The sequence below is a fragment of the Fopius arisanus genome, unplaced genomic scaffold (assembly GCF_000806365.1).
Source record: "Fopius arisanus strain USDA-PBARC FA_bdor unplaced genomic scaffold, ASM80636v1 scaffold00091, whole genome shotgun sequence".
Lineage (NCBI taxonomy): Eukaryota > Metazoa > Arthropoda > Insecta > Hymenoptera > Braconidae > Fopius > Fopius arisanus.
The window spans coordinates 158,704-181,298 of NW_011887830.1; the positions used below are offsets into that span (position 1 = coordinate 158,704).

The 22,595-nt window shown below is 35.0% G+C and overlaps 1 protein-coding gene across 1 annotated transcript in view; it reads right to left on the minus strand.

Moving 5' to 3' along the window:
- LOC105270578 (zinc finger protein 395-like) overlaps positions 1 to 22,595 on the minus strand; it is a 31,873-nt gene that overhangs the window by 8,257 nt on the left and 1,021 nt on the right. The window contains exons 2-4 of the mRNA XM_011311610.1: positions 22,181 to 22,360; positions 20,798 to 21,760; positions 8,673 to 8,836 (exon numbers count right to left, since the gene is read on the minus strand). Coding sequence (XP_011309912.1) covers positions 8,673 to 8,836; positions 20,798 to 21,193 — 560 coding nt within the window. The 5' untranslated portion in view covers positions 21,194 to 21,760; positions 22,181 to 22,360. The remainder of the gene's footprint in view (positions 1 to 8,672; positions 8,837 to 20,797; positions 21,761 to 22,180; positions 22,361 to 22,595) is intronic.

Consider the following 22,595-nt stretch of genomic DNA (forward strand, 5'->3'; position numbering starts at 1 on the left):
ACCCTCAATTTTATAATGCTTTTTTCCTCACATAATTGGAGCTTTGACCCACAATTTGTCATGACTAATGGTTGACCCTTATTTTTTAAATTCTTTCTTTATCTTGTTGACCCTTGTTTATTGACCCTCAATTTCAACCCTTAACCCTACTTTGCACTCTGTCATTTGACCCTACCCCTAATTCTCGACTTTCATTTTTGACCCTCGAAAAAATTCTTGGATTTTAAAAATAAATGGAATCGGCGCATATCATGTGGCGATTCTCCTGACTAGATTAAATGATGACCGATGATTCCAATATATTCAAAGATTCAAAAAGCTTGTTTTGAATTCTTATCCCGAAAATAATCTGATAATTAACAGAATGACAAAATGTAAAAAAATATATTTAAGGCCCGGATGGACTGCATGGAAAAGATAATTTACTCCAAAATTGGGACTTCTAATTACTCCGTCAATTAATCGTTTTTTTAAAATAATTGTTAGCCAGCGTTCTAGCGGTTGTCAACAACTAGGCCGCTAGCTAAAAATTATCGGAAAAAACGATTAATTGACGGAGTAATTGGAAGTCCCAATTTTGGAGTAAATTATCTTTTCCAGACAGTCCATCCGGGCCTTAAAGGAGAATTTACTGTAAACACCATTTAATCGTGACAACTTGTTATTTCCACGATATCAGAAAGTGATTTAACCAGAATGATCTTTCCTGCGACGTGGGATGACTGATCGACAGCAAAACCCTGTGTTTCCTGGAGAGAAAAACAGATATCCTTGACGTCAACAAATGCAACGACTCAATCAACACGCAATAGAGAGGACAGAGAACGTCAAAACAAGTGCTTCAACATTAATTCTGACATCACCATGAATTTTTATCAAAAGTCCAACGACATTTCCAAATTTCTATCCGATTCTCTATTCGCCACTCCCCAGACATCAAAGTCATCAACATCAATGAACAATCTGCCATGCTGCAGACAGGAAATTGCCACATCACCTTAATTTTTCAAATGAAATTCATTCGCCCTCTCAATTAATCACCAAAGAACATCAAATACCAAAATTGGGGTTGAAATCTCTTGAGTCCAGCTTTCAGTTTAATTTGTATTGCTTGAGTCTCCAAGGAATCGCGTGGTTTTGGGGGAAATCCTTGATGATTCTTTTAGCAGAATTCATCAACAGTTATTGGTTGTCCAAATGATTTGATAAGGTCTGACGAATTTTTTAGTTTCATCTGCCTGTTTTTTTTCTTTCAATATCAACTGGTGATTTTAATTCGGGGATTAATTGAGTTAACACCGCACCTGATGGATCCAAACATTAATATATAGCTAGCTGAGGATTGGAGTGGAGCATTGACCCAGTTGAAGCGGCGGAGGGCAATGTTGGGGGCTGTGGAGACCCAGGAAATCAGGACACAGAAATGGGAGACTGGGACGACCTGGATCGAGCGCTCCAATTTTCCTCGACCCCTGGATAACCTGGCCAGTAGTCTACGTTTGTGTACATCAAAAGCTGTCCCAATTTCATGACCCATCCTCCATCTCCCTTCACTTATCCCCGTCTACGTGATTTGTTTCCGGATAATGATAATTATAGTCGAAATATTTGGCCATTAATTTAGGAATATTTTGCGAAATTGGGTTGACCCATTTTTGTAATGGCGCATATTTGACGATTTGACGTTGAAACCTATTTATTTATTTATTTGATTATTTATTTTGTATTTTTATATATTGTGAAGGGTGAAGTCGGGTTTGTAGTTTAGTTTCGGTTTAGTTTTGACCCTCAATAGTTCATTCTTATTTTTATATTTGACCCTCACAGTTGAAGTCTCAATATCGTATTCTTTCGATAGAAATCAAGAAAATACTAAATTATACGAATTTTAGTTTTTTGTGTACGCGAATAACGGGTTGACCCAATATTTTCAGCCCTCGAAACTTGACTCTTATATTTCACCCTTAAAATTGACCCTCAGAAAATTAATTTCTCCATGTCACAATTTTTCACTAGAAATTGAGCAAAAAATTATTAAATTATACGTATTTTTGTGGTTTATTCTTTGACCTTCACATGTTGACCCATTATTTCCAGCCCCTCAAACTCGACTCTTATATTTCACCCTTAAAATTGACCCTCAGAAAATTCATATCTCCATGTCACAAATTTTCACTAGAAATTGAGCAAAAAATTATTAAACTATACGCATTATTGTAGTTTATTATTTGACCTTCACATGTTCACCCATTATTTCCAGCCCATCAAACTCGACTCTTATATTTCACCCTTAAAATTGACCCACAGAAAATTCATATTTCCACGTCACAATTTTTCACTAGAAATGGATGAAAAATGACTAAATTCCCCGGATTTTCATCGTGTATTACTTGACCCTCAGAAAATTGAAAAATTCCGCAGAAAGTGCCAGAAGGCTCTGACAAAATGGCGGAAAATTTCCAAAAAAAAATTGCACACGTCTTTAATTGCGAAGGAAAATCCGAAAATTGACGCGAAAAAAGGTTCAAGTGGAGAAATTAAAAGACGACAAACACGTACACAACGCCACGTGCCACGACGCAGTTGCAATTGCACGTGTGTCAGTGCACGTGCCGGTTGGGAGGCGCGCAGTTTAGCCGGCGTCGCCGTATCTATATGACTCTGTACACTATGACAACACTTGCACTCGACCCATTGTCCTAGTTTCTGGCTTCCCGCTCCGGGTGCCGACAGCACCCACCCACCCACTGAGGCCAACCCCTGGACCTCGACAGCCGAGTTAAACTCCAACCCCTTCAACTCCAATGTTTCCTCTCCACTCCCATCTATGAAATTCACCCACCATTTACCCGAGTCTCTCCCCAAAAAAAATAAAATCTCCACTAAAAAGTCAAACTCAACTGCAATAATTCCCCCTAATTTTTTTTTTTTAATCTCAGGTGATCCTGATCATCTCATGCTAATGTGGGATCGTAAAATCTTGCTGGTGAGTAATCTAGGTAAATATTAGCTAGACTTCACGAATTATCTAAAATTAGACATTGGATTGAACTTTGGCTGACCACCTAAACCCTAAAATATTCGGTAAATCACGATAAAATTGTTGATGCTGGGTGAGGGGAGAGAAATGATAAATAATTATCCCCCGACTAAACAACGTGGAAAGATTCCAAATATAGTACGGTGACCTATTTTTGTTGGATGGTAACCCAAGTGTACTATTCTATATCCAACCAAGAGAGGGGTGTGATATAACGTAGAGCTGCATCGATCGACCTCGATCCGTTGGCCCAGCCTGGCACCGTGGCGACCCCATAATTTGTCACTCCTCCCACCCCCATCGCCACGAGGAACCAATCCTATGCACACTCAACAGATAGAATTAAAAAAATAATCGTCCTTAAAAAAAAAACGATTTTCCATATCATTGTCGCAAAGGAATTGAAACTAATAAATCTAAACAATCGATATTGTTGCAGCTTACTGCTCCGACCCTGAGATGTTGACCCTCATTTTTGACCCATAATATTGCACCTTCAATTGATTCTTATTTCTTGACAAGAGAATGAATGCGCGTTACAGCGTGTAATGATAAAAATCGTGATTGATAATTTCAAAATTAAATGAATTCTGAATTCAAATTAACCGCTTCAGACGGCGGAACCAATGAGAAGTTAGTGTGACAGAGTTTCGAGATATCGATAGTCTCGATGTTGTTTGAACCTCAATTATGCCCCAAAATTTTCACCTCTTGTGATTTTCATTTTGATTGTTTATGATTATTTAAACCGTGAATAATAACTTATTTTTCGTTGATTGATGATTTTATTATTTATTTATGTAACTATTCACCCTTATATAAACCCTACATTCTTGACCCAGAATTTTTAACCTACAATTGTTGAAACTTATTTTTTGACCCTTGATTCTAGAAGGGTTGTTTGCCCCTCACTATTTGACCCGACGACTTGACCCACAGCCTTATAACCCTCGCTTTTTTCACCCCTTTATTTGACCCTCTTTTCAACGTCTCGAATTATCGAAATCAGACTGTAATCGATTACAACTTCTAGAAGGGTTGTTTGCCCCTCATTATTTCACCCGACAACTTGACCCACAGCCTTATAACCCTCGATTTTTTCACCCGTTTATTTGACCCTCTTTTCAACGTCTCGAATTATCGAAACCCGACTGTTACCGATTGCAACTTCTAGAAGGGTTGTTTGCCCCTCATTATTTCACCCGACGACTTGACCCACAGCCTTATAACCCTCGACGTTGACCCTCGACGTTGACCCCTTTATTTGACCCTCTTTTCAACCCCTCGAATTATCCAAACCAGACTGTAATCATTACATAAACTGTAATCCTTATTTTTCGATTTATTATCGAAAGATCGATTACAATTGACATATTTCCACCAAAAAAAAAAGTGAAATTTCGTTTTTGAGGACTGCAATGCCCCTGAAGACAAAATCCAAAAGCTAGAGTCAAAAAAGTTGACGTAATTGGCGTACTGTGATATAGATAACTTGAATAAAAAAAAAAGAGTTAACCACCTGCACCTATATACCTACTTTTTCTCGTGATGACGATGGCAAGGCTAGTACAGAGCGTGTCTAGGTCGTAGCATTCGGGCCACTTCTCTCCTCCCACCTTTTCGTTTTTCCCACCTGGTTTACAATGCGTACACATACACATCCCATACGTATCTCAATGATCAAGCGAGAGAAGCTCACTTGTCGCGTGTGTTTGTCCGTTACTTTCAAGGATATCGCCGAGTTTGGCAATGTCCGGATTGGGCTAGGTCGGTTTCACTATATGAACATTTACGCACGTATCCCAGACGGACTTTTATATATTCATCAAGGACCAGTGATGGACACAGTCATCCATCATTTATTACGAATAAAAATTGTTTTGTTTGGATTCATCAGTCATTCCATTCACTCTCGTATCAACTGTTAACCACGGGAATTCATTCAATGGCACAAATTATTGCGCGTAATTCTATTTTTTGTCCGGAAATTCACGTTTTTGCTTCCGAATGGAAGCATTGTAATCGTTCTATTTTTCGATTTCTTAATTTTCCTTGGAAACGATGTAGAATGGTTTGAAACGTAAAAATACGAAGTTTGACTGGTGGTCACGTTTTTTGAAAATTGTAGAATTAACCGGCGTAAAAAATTCAAAAAAATTCGTCATTTCGTCGGATCATAGGTATTAATGACGACTAACTCTGTGCCAAATGTCAGCTCAAGCGATCCAGCCGTTTTTTAAAAATTCTCATTCGTTTGTAGATCTAATTTCTGGAATATCTCAAAAACTATCCAACTGATATGATTTTTTTTTCTGTCAAAATATTCGTCTTTTTTTTCTTCGTTCTTCATTATTTTTGGTGAAACTCAAATTTAACGGAAGTTATCAATGGAAATTTTAGGCTCGCGATATTTTAATGAAGTTTTAACGAAAATCATTCCCCAATCTTATCTTAGAGCTCAATCCTTATCTCAAGTTTTTCGAATGAGTGCACTGATTTGGGGCTGTTATAATTGCCGAGTAAAACGGTTTTAAATTCGAGAAAAATTTTAAACTTGATGTTTCATGGATTATTTCAGAGTATAGACAAAATTCTTTTTTATTTATCGCAAAATTTTCGCGAAAATCGCGACTTTCAGTCGGAAATTTTTGTTGGAGGAAATTGCACTTGTCGGTTTTATAGTATAATTTTTAATTATTGTAATTACTACAATAAAAATTATTTACATGCAATACAAATGCTCCAGTTTTTTAAATAATTCGTAAGAAATGAAAGAAATTAATGATTTCAGGAGTTGAATATAAATATAAATAGTTGCAATTAATAATTGTGATTGCAAATTAATATTAAATAGAATAAAAAAGCAACTGCGTAATATTACCCGAGAAATTCAAAACTTTCATTGAAAAATCTCAAATTGTTTAACAAAGAAAACCGAAATGTTTTCGAATTTCCCAATGATCAAAATTTTCAATAATCATTTTCAATGAGAATTGAACTGGAGATGGGACTAATGCCCAAAAAATACTTGAAATGAGTCCACCTAAGTAATCCTGACTCTAAGTGCAATTTTTTCCACTGACATTGAACACCGAAATGTCCAGAAATAGTCCCCATCATCGTCTCACGTTCTAGATTACCAGCGAATGCATTAAAAAAATTGGTGAAATGAATTGACGGAATTCCCCAGGAATTTGGAAATCACCAACTCGTAGAATTTGGGTCGTATACTTTCAGCGCGAGAACCCGGAACGCGGCCTTAGCCCCGTTGTTTGTTCGCAATCATGACGCGTGCAGTGTACATATACGTATGTGCAATATTACATTGTGAAATACATACGTAGAGTACACCAATAGGACATTCGAATTCTCGGTATTTATTATTTATTGTTCGTGGTACGAGCCCTTTTCAGTAATGATAATAATAATAATAAGAGTTTAATGGGAGGATGTGGGTGGAGGGCGGTGCCAGGCATTCCACGAGGGTTGCGGAGGCGAGGGTATATATATAGAGATTCATCCAACTTCGTGGTCGTACTGCACCTGACCCATATAGCTTCATGGTATTGATCGACCCAATTCCATAAAGCCGGCCGGCGAGTTGTCTTTCAGCTCTGTACAACGCCTTCTATCCAACCCAAGAGGTTCACTTATTGTCTTTCGTCGATGTCACGATACTGCCGTCATTTTCATTATTTGTAGTCGAATCATCGACGAGTATTGGATTGTGGGTGTAGAGGTCAAAAATGAGGGTAATAAACACTGAGGGTCTAAACCAAATTTTGAGAATGAGCGTCAGGGAGTAAGGGTCAAAATCGAAGGTCAAAGATGAGGGGCAAAATTAATACTCGGAAATAAGACGGGAAGGTCGATGGGTAAAAAATTTCGGGTTGAGGGTCAAAATTGAAGGTCAATATCGAGGGTTGAAGAATAAAGAAAAGTTTCAGTACGAAAATAAAATGTGACCTTGCAGGAACCGCGAAAAACCTTTTTTGCACTGCGCCGGAAAAATTCATTTCAAAGGTAAAGAAGGTGCAGATGGTTCCTGAGAAATCATACAACAAAATTACAGGAGAATTCTGTCTGTGGACGACAAAATGTCGTCTAGAATCCGAGATTTCAAACTGAATTGGACAAGTTTCGAGTCACTCCTTCCTAAAGACCACTTTTTTCAAAAATTTATGAAACATTCAGAAAGGGTCAGGTTAAAAAATGAAATGAAAAAGAAATGAAAATGAAGTGAAAAAAATCCTAAGCCCTAAAAATCCCTCAACATTCATCGATTCCGAATTTTTAATAAAAAATTTAATTTAATGAAAAATCGGATAGGTAATGGATTCTGAAAATTTCATAATTGCAGGATTCATCATGAGATTGCAGAAAGGAAGTTGTTGAACTTTTATCTTTGGGGTTGGGATAGGTCAAGCAAACCCAGAGGTTTCAGGTATACATTGGAGGTGTTTCAGGTAACTTGCAGAACTAGCCTGGAAAGATCAACGGTCCCTCGTCTCCTTGTCCTCACCCTTCGAAAAATTCTTCCTTCACAAAAGAACAGAGGACCAACTCTGCCATTGTCATACCCCTCGCATAAACAAAATTGCTGCCTCTTACAATAATCTTTCCAGAGGTGAAATAAATTTTGACGACGCAGGTGTGTGACAAGGAAACGAATAAAGGTCTTTCGCAGTTATCTATAACATTTTTCAAGGGAAACAGAGAGGGTGAACATTGTAAAAGCAACACAGCAATTCCCTGACGGTTGCCCCTAACGGTCCTATTTTCTACCTTTCGTCTCTTCACCTGGCAACAGTGCAATGCCAGAGAGAATTACGTCGAGAAAGAAAAAAGAAATCACTCTGGAAAAATCGTTGGTTTGCTAACGAGAAGAAAAAACCGCGGAAAGATAGAATTCGTGAAAAATTATGAAAATTATTTCTTCATTTGATGTTTTGATGATTTAAAATACGCAATTGAAAAAATATTTTTATAATTGGGAATTCTGATTCTTTGAGACTCAATCCAAGAACTTTCATTTAAGAAATATTTTCTTTCGGGAATATATTAATCTGAATTCCACTGATTTCTAGAGATTTCCACAAAATAATTGAACTTTTAATTGAACAGTTCGGTCTAGTTAAATTTCATCACGAAAAAGTGAAATTTACTGACGAAATTTCTTGAACTTTCATGAGTAACAGTTACTTGGTGAAAATTTTTGAGATCTCAACGAGAAATATTCGAGAGTGTGGAACCAGTGGGTTTTGAAGATAATGTCAAGGTTTACATTCTATTCCTCAAGCTTGTCCCAAAGATATCTAAAAATCAATCAATCGTAAATTGAAAAAACAAATTGTGCCCACGCAGTGTCAAATATTTCCTGTTACTAGACTGGCGTTTCATGGGTTCCAGCAATCCCCAGCACTTTCCCATTTTTCTCCTGCAATTGTCAACCAATTTCTTCAACATGAATTGGATAATGGAAGAATTATTCATTGTTCACATGCGTAATATCACGCACTCGCTAAATTCAGGGTGACTAGTTCTTTTGTGCCTTTCTTGAAGCTTGATATTTATGGATTATCTGAATCAACTCTGGGATAAAAGAATGACGTTTGTAAAATCAAAGACTTACCCAGGTACGTGTGGTACATCAATAGAATCTGACGTAGCGCGTTTACGATCACTATTCATATCAGCCATCTTCGCGAAATCCGTTTTTTGATCAGCCAATCGTGGACTCTTGCGACAGGCCAGCAAACGTAACTGCCCGATACGTTTCATCACATTCATCGGAAGCTGGAACACAAAAAAAAGATTTTTATTTTTTATTGATTCCGAAGAATTCGGTAATTGTCTGACAATCGGTGCCGCGTCCTCGCTAAGTTCTAAATACTCGATTTAAGTCAGCATGATTCATTTTGGGCTCAGCAATTCTGACATGACGTTTTTTATTTCATGTACGTATGTATGAATTCGTGTATGTTTTTTTTTTAGTTTTTCATTGATCAGCCAAATGATGAATTAATGCCTTATTGAGGTTTGAAGTATTCATTCGTATGTCAGTTTTATTCTGTTCAATTTGGGGGTGAATGTTGGGGCAACATTGACGTAATGTTGACGCAATTTTCTACGGTCACCCGAAAAATAATGGACCAAAGCTTTAATGAGGTTTTGAAATAATCGTTAGCATGCCTTTTTTATCCCGCTTGAATTTCGGAATAACAATGTTGGGGTAACGTTGCGGCAATGTTGACGCAATGTTAGAGCAACGTTGTCACAATGTTGTCGCAATATTCTTTAATAGGTTTCATGAAATCAAATGAACTAACCGAAATGACAGTTCGATAAATTATTAAAATACTCTTTTGCCTGAATTAAAAAATGAAGAGAATCGATTATCATAATATCGATTCTTCAAATTCCTCCTATAATTTCAATGCATCCACCAAAACATTCCCAATGAATTGATAAAGAAACTGAAGTTTAAAATGAATAAATTAATTCTCTTCTTGTTTTTTTTTCACTCACGTCATGTGATAATTCTTAATCAATGTTTAATTCGGATTACTCGAATGAGCTTAGACCGATGGGTTTGTTACAACCTTTGGAGCCAAGGCATGAAGGGGAAAATGGGCAATGAAATTGAAAGGGCAATAATGAAAACACGTGGTACAAGAGACAGTAGTTATGGTGAAAAGAAGGCCACAGTAGCAACAGCAAACTTTCACCGACTTTCAAATTTCCCCGGTATGTTGAATCGAGATAGAGCATGTGGATTTAATGTTTAGGTAATGGAAACTGTCGTATCCACCAAGTGCATCAGGATTTTTCATTATTTGGAAAATATCTCTGAAAAATTCAGAGACACATCAAGCACAATATTTTATATAAATTACAAAAGATCTTTTTGTAATTTAATCGTTTCCCTCACAACCAATGATCAAATTTCCAGAAAAATCTAAACACTCGAATTTTCAAAAAAATCATTGAACTCGCGATAATTGGCTCATCATTTTCACGCTCAGATACAGATCATCTACCTTTCACACGTAAAATACACTCTCCCCTTCACAAAACATCGATTTGTCAGCTTTCACTCGATCGCAACCTGTGATTTTCATCGTTAAAAAAAAAACAAAGAAAATGTTAAATGGCTTGGCAATATAAAGGGGAAAAATCAAATATGTACAGAGTATCGATGGTAAAGATCACATTGCTGGCTCAAAGTATGAGTGAAAGTGCATTCGCTCGATTCGTCGTAGAAATAAAACGTCTACGTTAATCGTCTATTTGGCAATAATATAATTTCAAAGTTGCAGCAACATTGAAACTTCATACTTGGTTCAAGGATCGATGCCAGGCCTTTTATTTGTCATTGCCGTTTCATTGTCTGCAGAAGCGATGAATCAGCTGTGCGTCTAATGAATGCACGTTAAATTCCTTTTGGAATTCCTACCCAACTTCAAATAACGACTGACAATTGACCGGTAATTTTACCGTAATTTGACCGAGAATAATCAAACCATATGATCTCTATTTAAAATTCATCCCCTCATTTAATGCTCGTTACCTTTACCCAATCAGAAACTAATTGAGGGGGTCATCGAAATCATTAAAATTCCTGGACAAATCCGGAACAATTGGCCTCCTTCACTAAAAAGGAATGAGGAATTTAAGGATTTGCTGTTTAACCGACGAAAGAATAAATTTCTTATATTCCTTCAAGGATCTCTTTGTTTCAACCGCATACGTGTAATTTTTTTTTATTTCCAATAGCATGTGAGCTTCAAACACCTGAACATGAGTAATCACAAATATCATGTCTGCACTTTCTTCATCGCGTAGAAAAAAAAAAATCATGAAAAACCAGTGCTACCGTTTGTTTGTGAAAATTCCAACGCGTAGAATTGAATTTATTCATGCACTTCAAATGTCATCACCCATGGGTTCCAATAGAAGAGCATCAACAAAGACTAGGCTACAACGTTTTGAATTGTTAATCAGCTGATCACAAATACCTGATCATTACATAATTTATGCAATGCGTTATCGTGCCATGGTTAATTATGCAAATTTGTCACTGCATGGGTACACGGTATGCAGTCGTGCCTTGCACTAATAAACCTGGACATTAAAAAAATATCGACAATTTTATTAGCATAAAATGGACGAACTGATTATCAACATTTCTTTTTTTCAACAGTAATTGGAGTTTTTAAAGCTTTTTATATCCTCGATGAACGAAGAAAGATGACAAAGTTCACGACTAATTGTTTAAGTTATCCGATCTTTGTTTATTAAATTGAATTTTTCTTTTTTTTATATATTTTTTTATTGCTATATTTTACGGATTTTATTGATTGAATTATGAATTTAGTTGAGATTAAATTTTATTAGAGTTTAGTGATTGATTTGCGTTATTCTTTTTGTTTAATTATGAAAGTCTTTTTACTAGCCATTTTTGGGATCACATTGTCAGCCAATACCAATATTGTTGAAACTAGCGTTTTCTTAATCTTCTTTATTAATTAGCAAACAATGTTTGTGAATTTAGAAGATGATTTAATCATCAGTAATTGCGATTTTGAATGTCATGGTACTATGAATCCTTTTATTTGATTATGAAATAAATTTCTTGGTGCGTTTACTTATACGTTGTACTTTACCCTGTTTTTTTGGTCAATAAACGTACTTTAAAAAAAAAAAGTTGGGAGAGCACCCGATGCATAATCGGAAGGTCCCGGGTTCAAATCCCGATCTGGACTATCCATTTTTTCAGTAATTTTTCTTGTCAAAATTATATCAAGAATTATCCTGTTCCCCTTCCTACCTAATCCAAAAATCCTATCCAACGACTCCTTTGACGTCACAAAAATGTGGAACGCTATAAAAACTTCCCCTCTTCTACAGAAATAATGTATTTTGAACGTTAAAAAAAAACGGTCAGGTAATCTAATTTCATAAAAATCGATTTGATGTTGAACATCTTTAAGAAATAACTTCAAGAGTTGAGTGAAATATAAATATTTGTTGGTTCATGCAGTGCACAGAGACTTGCACATGAATTGGGTCATTAATTGAGCTTAAGCTGACAATCTGCGGTTGAACCATCTGGTTCATCTTACTCCGGGCTCTCACCAAGATTCTGACCATGAGTGGGGAGAAGGGGATAAAAAAGAAATAGGCCATTGTATCGAGAGTGCAACTAGAGTAGAATATCTATTCGTACATGTGTGCTGAGTATATGTTATATCACACATCAAGTTGGCATGTTAGATTGCGTAAAAGCCCAGTTGCCTAGCCTTCCCAGCTGTCTGGCACACTCGTTGGTATATAACCTGGCCCCTTTTTAAAACCATTGCCTCCTCCATATTACCACACAAACTTGCCACTTTTTTATTAATTGCACAGATAAAAAATTAAATTTAAAATATCAACTTTATTTTTACCACGATACACCCACATTAAATTTTTATACCCAAGAATTATCTATTTTTATTTTTTTCCAAGCCACTGCTACTTTTAATCATTCAATCACTCCACTTGGAACCATTAATACCCTCCATTTTTATTTTAAAAATATGAAATCACATTGCGGTATGAGAACTACTGGATTGTAATTATTACTCTCTGTGAAAGCGAACCAAACTCAGAGAAAGGAATAATAAAAGAAGTTACGCTACTCTATCCACTCTCGTTTTACGTGTAACCAACAGTTGATTTCGAGAGTACTGGTTTACAAGTGGTTTGTTAGTCGTTATTACTCGGCATCATTGTTATGATAGAAAAAAAAAAATTCATACGCATTTGAATTTTCAAGAGTCGTTATTATGCAATGAAATGGTTATCGGAGGTTTGTGGATACTGGGACTATCAATTTCATTGGCAATGCGGTTTCTTCAGGAGATTACCGTTTTTTTTTCAGTATATAATTATTTTTTTTTATCGAATTAGAATTATTCTCGTGATCTTTAACATTTCGGCTCCATCGATGAACGCGGGAAATTTAATTTGTCGGTTTTATACATGTGGAAATTTTAAATCTCCCGCGATTAGATGGGATTTTTATATTTTTTAAAGAATAGTATAATGTAATTAAATTTCTCTGAGCTGAAAAATCAGTTTGAAATCATATGAAGAATACCGTTTTAAAAATTGTTAAACAATTTTGTTAATTGCATAAAATCGTTCATGTGATCTTTACCGATTTTTCTTCGATCCAAAAAATCGGAATTAAATTACAGATTTATCGGTTGTACCACTAGTAGTAGAAATGGGAAAATGCTCTTCTGCATTAAAAAATAAATAAATAAATAAATAATATAGAGATGTAATTAAATGTCATGAGTACTCGAAATTTAAAAAAATAAAAAAATTAATTGAAGAAAGTGACAAGCCCATTTCTAGCTTGCAGAAGCTCGGGATTAGTTGTTTGAAATAATATTAATTCCACACACATTTTAATCTCCAGTTATTCAAGATTACCGTTTTAAAAATGATTAAACAATTTTTATAATCGCATAAAATGATTCACGTGATCTTTTCCGATTTTTCTCCGATTCAAAAAATCGGAATTAAAGAAATTACAGATTTATCGGCTGCGTCACTAGTAATAGAAATGAAAAATGCTCTTCTGCATTAAAAATAATAATAATAGAAAATTTTTTTTTAAAAACAATATAGAGATGTAATGAAATGTCATGAGTATTCGAAGTAAAAAAATTGAAAAAAAAAATTGAAGGAAGTGGCAAGCCCATTTCTAGCTTGCAGAGGCTCGGGATTAGTCGTTTGAAATAATATTACCGTTTTAAAAATTGTTAAACAATTTTGTTAATTGCATAAAATCGTTCATGTGATCTTTCCCGATTTTTCTCCGATTCAAAAAGTCAGAATTAAATAAATTACAGATTTATCGGCTGCGTCACTAGTAGTAGAAATGAAAAACGCTCTTCTGCATTAAAAATAATAATAATAGAAATTTTTTTTTTTAAAAACAATATAGAGATGTAATTAAATGTCATGAGTATTCGAAGTAAAAAAATTGAAAAAAAAAATTGAAGGAAGTGACAAGCCCATTTCTAGCTTGCAGAGGCTCGGGATTAGTCGTTTGAAATAATATTAATTTTATACACGTTTTTTTATTCATATCGCAAGTGCAGGTTTACCTCGGCACTCACAAGGCCGCCCATTACCATCGCCATCATACCTCACACGTGCTGGCCCCCCTTATCACCTAGACTATTTTTTTTTTCCTTTTAAAAAAAAGACTTCAATTACACATTTCGCGCCGCGATCGCACGTAAATTCCGCTTCCGGGCATGAGTCTTCCGTCGTGCACAAAACCGGAAGCGGCCATTCACGATCCAGGGCGCATACGTGATTGCGCATGCAAGAAATATTTTTTGAATTTCAACAACTGCCCTTTGAAAAGAAAATTATACATCTTGGCACCAAATTTTTTTACAAAAATTCAATCCATTTTTTTGCTCTCGCATTAAACAAAAATCGCTTCTCTAGAATTAAATCAATGACCAGTTTTTTGCGAATATCTCGGAATCTAAGACAGATAGGGAAATTGTTGTTGGAACTTTTTTGTAGAGCGAATCGCGGGATGTAGAAAAGGTTCTGGGATAAATTTGTGAATGTTTATTAGATTCCGAGATATTCGCGAAAAACTGCACTGATGGAGAAATTAAGAATCTTGTTTATTGCTTTACAAATAAAATTATATTGAAAAAAAAATAAAAAGCGAGTAAAACAGCAACAATAGTCATGTTTATCGAGTAAAAAAATGACGAGTTGGAATTAACAATAAATAATATGGAAGCAACAAAAAAAAACTCGGACTTCCTATCAATATTTTCGTATTCATCCAAGAATCCTTGTCTCCTCCGAGGAATTAAAAAAAATGCCTAATTAATTGTTGAAATTCAATGAATAAAATATTTTCTTCCGTACACGTTCTCCCCGTCGTTCGACAATTGTTTACAAACATTCACACGAGAATTTACAATTTCGTGACAGTGTGACGTTTTTAAATTCATCGAAACGTGTGCAACGATTTCTTTCAAGAAATAAAAATCGTCGATTACTAATCGCAACGAAATCATCTTGCCCTGGTATTTCCAGAATTTATCAAGCCGGTGTCTTCTCCGCATGCGCAGTACCGTAAAGTCGGCGGAATGCCGGTTTCTCGAGCGCATGCGCAGTAACTAAAAATCGAGGAAATGCCGGGTGTTTTCCATGAGTCTTTCCAGAGATAAATTTCTCTTAGAAAAACCCCTGAAAACCTCAAACAAGAATAGGCGCAGGTCAAAAACCGGTCCCCCTCCCCCACAAAAATGGGGGAGGTAGTAGACCCATGGAAAATGAAAACTACTCAGGTTCTGGATAATTTCCCTTTAAAGTAGTAATTCCTGCATAATATTTAACGCCCATTTCAATTTTCTTACTAAATTAACCTTAAATTACATCACGTGACTGTCGCATTTCAGAGCATTCAACCGATTTCATCAGATATTCAAACAAAACAAAAATGTAAAACAAACCTTATCATTAAACCATCACCGATTGTCTCCGAATACCCGATAATTCCAGATTCCCCAAACGTAGATTAAATGTGCACTAATATCCCCCACGTGTGGACAAACTAATGAACCGATGAAAAATAAAGGAAAAATCTTGAATCAATATTTCAATTCAACTCAATGTTTTCGATGACGTCAGTCGTTCTTCCCACGTGAGCAAAATAGTACGTCAGTGAAAAAAAAATGTGGAAGGGAGTGAGAAATATCGATACACACGTGTGCGAAGTCTGGAGGACAATGATAATGAACTGACGAAGACGCACAAGTGGAAAAAAAAATACAACAAAATGTGGCAAAACAGAATCTATTCCCCCGGAAGTTGTTGGACATTTTATGCTCACGAGGTTTTTTTTTCCCCTCTCCTCCCTCGCATTCTGTATAAACTGATAGAAGGCCAAAGGCCAATGCGTAGTCGAGTGTGAGGAAAGACCCATGGAGATATGCCTCAGCATCGGTGGAAAAACCTCGTGGTGGGGTTTTAAAAAAAATAAAAAAAAAACACTACTATGTACCGACGTGTATTGAGTGACGTCATTATCTCAGTTGTTAATGTCGCGGATGCGCGATTTCTAATGTGGATGTTTCATACGGAAAAATTTATATTTTTCAAAATATCGGGGAAAATATTTTGAATAGGATTTGTATTAAATATTATGTGCAATATAGATGTAGATTGTTAATGAAATTTTCAAGTTCAATTGACATTTTTTTATTTTTAGTCAGACTGACAGGAAATTTAGGAATTCTTGGGGAAAGAATCAAAAATTATGGAAATATTGAAAATTGAAATTTTGGTGAAAAGTCAGGAATTGTTTTTAATTGGATGTTTCATACGAAAAAATTTATATTTTTCAAAATATCTGGGAAAATATTTTGAATATGATTTTTGTTAGGAATTAAATTAAAAATATAAGTAATCTATTAGTGAAATTTTCAAGTTCAATTGGAATTTTTGTATTTTTAGTGATAGAGTAACTGGAAATTTATGAATTCTTGGGGAAAGAATTGAAAATTACGGAAATATTGAAAATTGAAATTTTGGTGAAAAATCAGTAATTGTTTTTAATTGGATGTTTCACACGGAAAAATTTATATTTTTCAAAATATCTGGGAAAATATTTTGAATAGGATTTATGTTAGGAATTACATTCAAAATAAATGTAATTTATTAGTGAATTTTCAAATTCAATTGACATTTTTTTATTTTTAGTCAGAGTGACAGGAAATTTAGGAATTCTTGGGGAAAGAATCAAAAATTACGGAAATATTGAAAATTGAATTTTTTTTGAAAAATCAGTAAGTGTTTTTAATTGGATGTCCCACGCGGAAAAATTTATATTTTTAAAAATATCTTTTGGAAGATATTTTTAATGAAATTTATGTCAAAAAAAATTTATGAATTTATTTATGAATTCTTGGGGAAAGAATAAAAAATTACGGAAATATTGAAAATGGAAATTTTGTTGAAAAATCAGTAATTGTTTTTAATTGGATGCCCCACACGGAAAAATTTATATTTTTAAAAATATCTTGTGGAAGATATTTCCAATGAAATTAATGTCAAAAAAAATTTTTAATGAAAAAACGACGAATATATTGAAAATTCAAATTTTGTTAAAAATTCAATTGGAAAAAATCAATTATTTTTTTATTTATATTAAACTAGATTGAAAGCAATCCAAAATATTTTTGAATTAAGTAACCAGTCGATTAATTTAAGCTTTCAATGGATTCGCGCCAATTTACTGCATCCTAACAAATATCCAGTAAAACCAAATAAATAAACTCTTAATGAAGTTCCCTAAAATCAGAAACAGACAGAAACCTGAATGATTCAATTCTATTACATCAATCTTCTGTGTCTATTGAGAAGTTAAAAAATATTTCTCTCATCTTAATAAACAAAAAAAAGAGGTCAAATTACCAAATAGTTTGTAATTAAAATACACCCTCAGACATATTCCAACAAACATTAATTTCCCATTAGAATTCCTGCAAACAAATAAAATTCCAATCGTCCTCCAAAATGTCAATCACTTATTTTAAACAAATTCAAGCAATTCAATATCTTTATCATTTTAAATTCATTAATTTAATTTGTTAATTTCGAAACCGCTGTCTTTTTAAACATTTTTTTCTCAGTTTTAGTGGTGGATGATGAGTTTAGGTTAGAGTTTAGATAGTAGAGGGATTTGAAATGGATGCCGGCCGGCTCTAAACTCTATCTTTGGCCACAGTGGGGAACTCATGCTTCCCACATGGCTTTTTAAACCCAACAATCTATCTAGCTTCTCCATTCCTCCACTCAATTCCCATCCAAGTAGCGCCTCTCATCTCCAACTATTCCACTTGTGCTACTAATTAATGAATCGCATAATCATGTTTATTTTCTCCGGCATTCTCACACTGATTGATCAATAAGTAATTGCCCCCTCCCACAATTTCCCAGTTTATCAACAGATTTTTCGTCTCTAATTACTAGACTCCATTAATTAGGAATCAATATTAATTATTTTATTCGACTGAGGGAGTAGTTAATTCTGGATTTATTTAGGTTAGTCGAGGTAATTTATTTATTTTATTTGAAGTCTTGAAAGTTTTTACTAGACCAGCTGATACTTCTCAAACTTTCGACTTCTCTAAGCATCAGTATCACGAGGACTTGCCTCCATTTTCTAACGGGAAAACATTAACGGAAAATTACTATTGAAAGAGGTGAGTCTATAAAGTAACTTGAGGGAATTTAACTTTTTTTATAAAACTCAATGCTTGCATATCTACGCTATCAACAAATTACAATTGGAATTTTTAATAACGACGAGTTAGCATTTTTTTTATTGGTGAATCAGTGAATTTCTTGAATATTCAATTAATTCTCGATTAACATTAAAAATATGGAAAATTCTGTCAATAATTTTTCGAAATTTATAATATATTGGAAATTGAATTGAATTTTATGTTGAATAAAGAAAATTGTTGATCGTTTAATGGATAAATTCGATTTTCATAAATTTTCATTGCGGATGATAAATCTGAAAAACCTCTGCAATTGTTTCGTGCATTGTTTACAAATTCGACAAATAAATATAATAAATAATATAAATGATTTATTGATTTTTTCCAAGGGTCTGTACGCAATTTTATAAAATTGCACTCAATATTTTTTATAACAACACAAGCCAACAGGAAAATTCCTCCAATTTTCTTCTAATAACTATTAGATCAATTAATGAATTACATTACAATTACTTGACAGACTCAACCCACCAGAGTAATTAAAAAACTGAATTGATAGTTTCCCAGAAAAAAATGCCGCCCCAAAAATGTGACCAATTGAATTTATTTATTTTTAATCTAAATGTAACAAAAAATAAAAAATTGTCGCATACATATATGATATATTTATATAAATATCTTCATTATGTATACATAATGAAGATATTCATTGATTTTTTTTGAGCTTATCCCCCAAGTGGTAGTTCTCAAAATTTCAAGATTTCTCTCAATAAATGAAAATAGTAAACTGGAAAATTGAAGGAGGAAAATATATAGAAAAAGGATAAAAGCCCAGGGTCTGTCATCACTTGAAATTGCACATGCGCAACGAATAAATAGGCCACCTACTCGGTGTTATACGCATTTAGGAACGAGGTCACGAAAATAATATTTCCCATCTCAACCACGAGGATGATGCATCAGGCGGTAGTAAAACGAGAAGAATCATTGGGTTATTAAGAAAGAGAGACAACTAACGGGGAATGTCGAGGATGTGCATTTAGTTAATCTATTTTCTTCTTTCTCTCAGCTATATGCAAGAGTCATAAGAGAGTGGACACGGTGTGTTATATTATGGAGAGAGGGACAAACTTCCGTTGGGAATGATACGTGTACCGGGCATTGGCTCGTTTGGGAGGTGCATCCGGTTGTACTTGTACTTTATTTTATCGGTACATCGATACCAACTTATTCCCCATCATTTCAAGTCCAACAACATTCACTACTTTTTTATCCCCAAAGTACTAGTAAAATATTATTTTCTAAAAGACTTCGAGCAAGGGCACCATTATTACTAGTTTTAGGAAACCAATGTAAAATTCGTTAATTTGTTAAAATTTGTAAAGCTTTACTGTAGGACCTTATAACTTCATATTTTTATAGGGGGGAGACAGGGAGGGGGACAAAATGTAAAAGCCCGAAAGGTATACTGAATAAAAATAAAAATACTAGCATTTTCATGTGCGAATTTTTAGATGGTGTCTGGATGATTCCGTTTTGTACATAGACTCAGTCAAATTTCAATAATTTTTATGTGAATATGAACTCTAGTCGTTGGTACTGAGACTTTAATTTATTGGATTTTGGGAAATTTAGGACTTTCAGATATTGATTGATCAATGATTCTTTAATTACTTGTTGGAAGGGATTTAATGATCGTTGAAAGGTTGGAATGAGCGGTTTTCAAATGCTCATGTTGAGAGGATTAACTTTTTGTTAATGCTTTCCTGGAAGGCTTAATTGAATTTCACGAATTTTTCCATGAATGCAGACTTCAATAAACTCGTTTAATCGATACCAATTAAAAGGTAATTTGTGATAGGCTGTGAGATATTTATATATTTTTTAAAATCGAATTTTCAATGATTCCTTGAAAAATTGTTTTTTACATGAATTTAATTATAGTATATTATTGATATCGCTCGTTTCTTCAAATATAAAATAATTTCTATTGAAATTAAGATATTTTTGAGAATTATTGTTATTAATTATCCAATGCCAAGTGAGTGGCGACTTTATTAGCAACAATAACTTTAATAAAGAAAATCTGTGATAGATTTTTCGAGAATATCTCCGAAACTAAAGGACGTATAAAAATTCTCGTAATAACCTTTTTCGTAGTTCTCTATAAGCTCTACAAAAAAGGTTCCGACAAAAATCCGGGATCTCTGTTACCCTCCGAGATATTTCCAAAAAAAAACTCACCGAAAATGTGATTTTCAAATTTCGAAACGTTTAAGAATTATCTATAAATAAACTTTATATCCAACAACTAAATAAATCCGAATATCAGATGTAACTGAAAAAACATTGACATTCGTAATTTTTTGTTGTTTAAAAAAAAAACAGGGAAATAAATGTTTTTAATTTTATACAACAAACAAGAGGTACTCACCTTTCTGTCTTTAGTCGGTAGAATTTTCACCTCAACTTCCTTCTGATGTTCTTTATGCTGTATAACCTCAGCCTTAACTTCTCTACTATTGTGAGTAAAATAAACGGTCTGTCCAGGTAGAAGACGTACATGATTGATACATCCAAATCCACGTCCAATGAGATCACGTTCAAGATATTCTGTTGTAGAAATGGGCGGTTGTTTTCCACCAATTTCATCAAATTTCACTGAATAAAGTGTCTCAGGAGTAAGACTCAAACCGGCATCACCAGTTGCTGATGCCGGTGTCTTAATAGCACGAATTGTTCCACCGTAATATTTACCATCAGTACCAGGTGCTGCAACTCGTGAACCAATTATACTACGTTTTGCCAAACGCTTACCGACCGACATCATTACTAATTATTCACTCAGTCTTCCACACAATAAAACAATAAACCACTGATTCGCTGATCATGTATTCCCAAAAGCGGACTAAATCCACTGGAGTTCGTTTATTCCACCAGCACTTCACAAGTTCAATCACCAACTCAATAATTGATTAAAAAAAAAGAACCAAAAAAAAAAAATCACCGAAAACTATCAAAAAGCGAGAACCTGTCCATCAACACATGCCCTCATTATCAATTTTCCTCTTCCCTCATCCCACACATATCACTACCATCAATACTGTCATCAATTACCATCAGAATCGTCACTTCACCAATATCTCACAAAAATTATCCGCAATATTCAACCGTCGAATTCAAAAGCGTCACACAGAGACGCGTGTCGGCAAATGGTGCCGGTTAGGCGATACAAATGTATATTAACCGGTACAAAAACGTAATTTCTCACGCACTCATAATTCCCAAAATCCAAGCCCACACGCTTCACCATAATACATAAAAAATCACAGGCCGTAGAAACCGCTTATGATTCACTTATCCCTGGATTCACTGAGTACTCCACTCGTGTCTGAAACTGTTGAAAAAAACCAAGTTGATAGCAAAACGAAATGAAACCAAAAAAATAGATTTTTTTTTTCAAAATAGAACTGGTCAATTGCAGTTGATGTGTTAAGCACGGCGGAAGGAACGCGAAAGGAATGCGCCGGCTAGAGCGCGTGGTGCTTCAGGGTGCCTCTGGATTTCTTGTACCTCGAAGTAGTAGTTGTCTATTGGTGTGTAGAACGACTACTGGGTAGTTGGTGGTGGTAATGGCCGTTCCCCCACAACTGGCATCGAGGATAAAGGGGATAGAGGGGGTAAATAAGTAGGAGGGGAAGGTGATGATATTTTTGGTAGAGGGGGACTTAAGATAATGATGAATATTTATAGATAGAATATTTATGATGATATTAAACGATATTTTTATTAAAAATTCATAATTCCGTGTATTTACCGTGAAATATTGAGGGTGAAAATGGGGACATGTGACGCACAGCTGAGACGACCGGTTGAAACTGTGAGACGCTCACGACGCGCACCAGGAGCTTTCACTGTTGGTGTTGGCTGCCGGCCGGTTCTCTCCATTCGCCCGCGTTTATTTGCCGCTCACCGCGCACCCGCCCGGGTAAAACAGCTGATAGATAACAACAAACCCATGTGATCACCGTCCCTGAATTATCATTGGTCAATTCGTATGACCTACTTAGTCCCATTGGCTGAGGCCGTCTCTCGAGGACGGGAAAAATAGTACAGAGACCCTAAACAAAGATCATAGCCAAACGAAAACCCTCCATTCCCTCCATTCCCACCATTCCCTCCATTATCCCCTAACTCCCCGCCACATCCCCCACCCCTTAACCATCGTCACC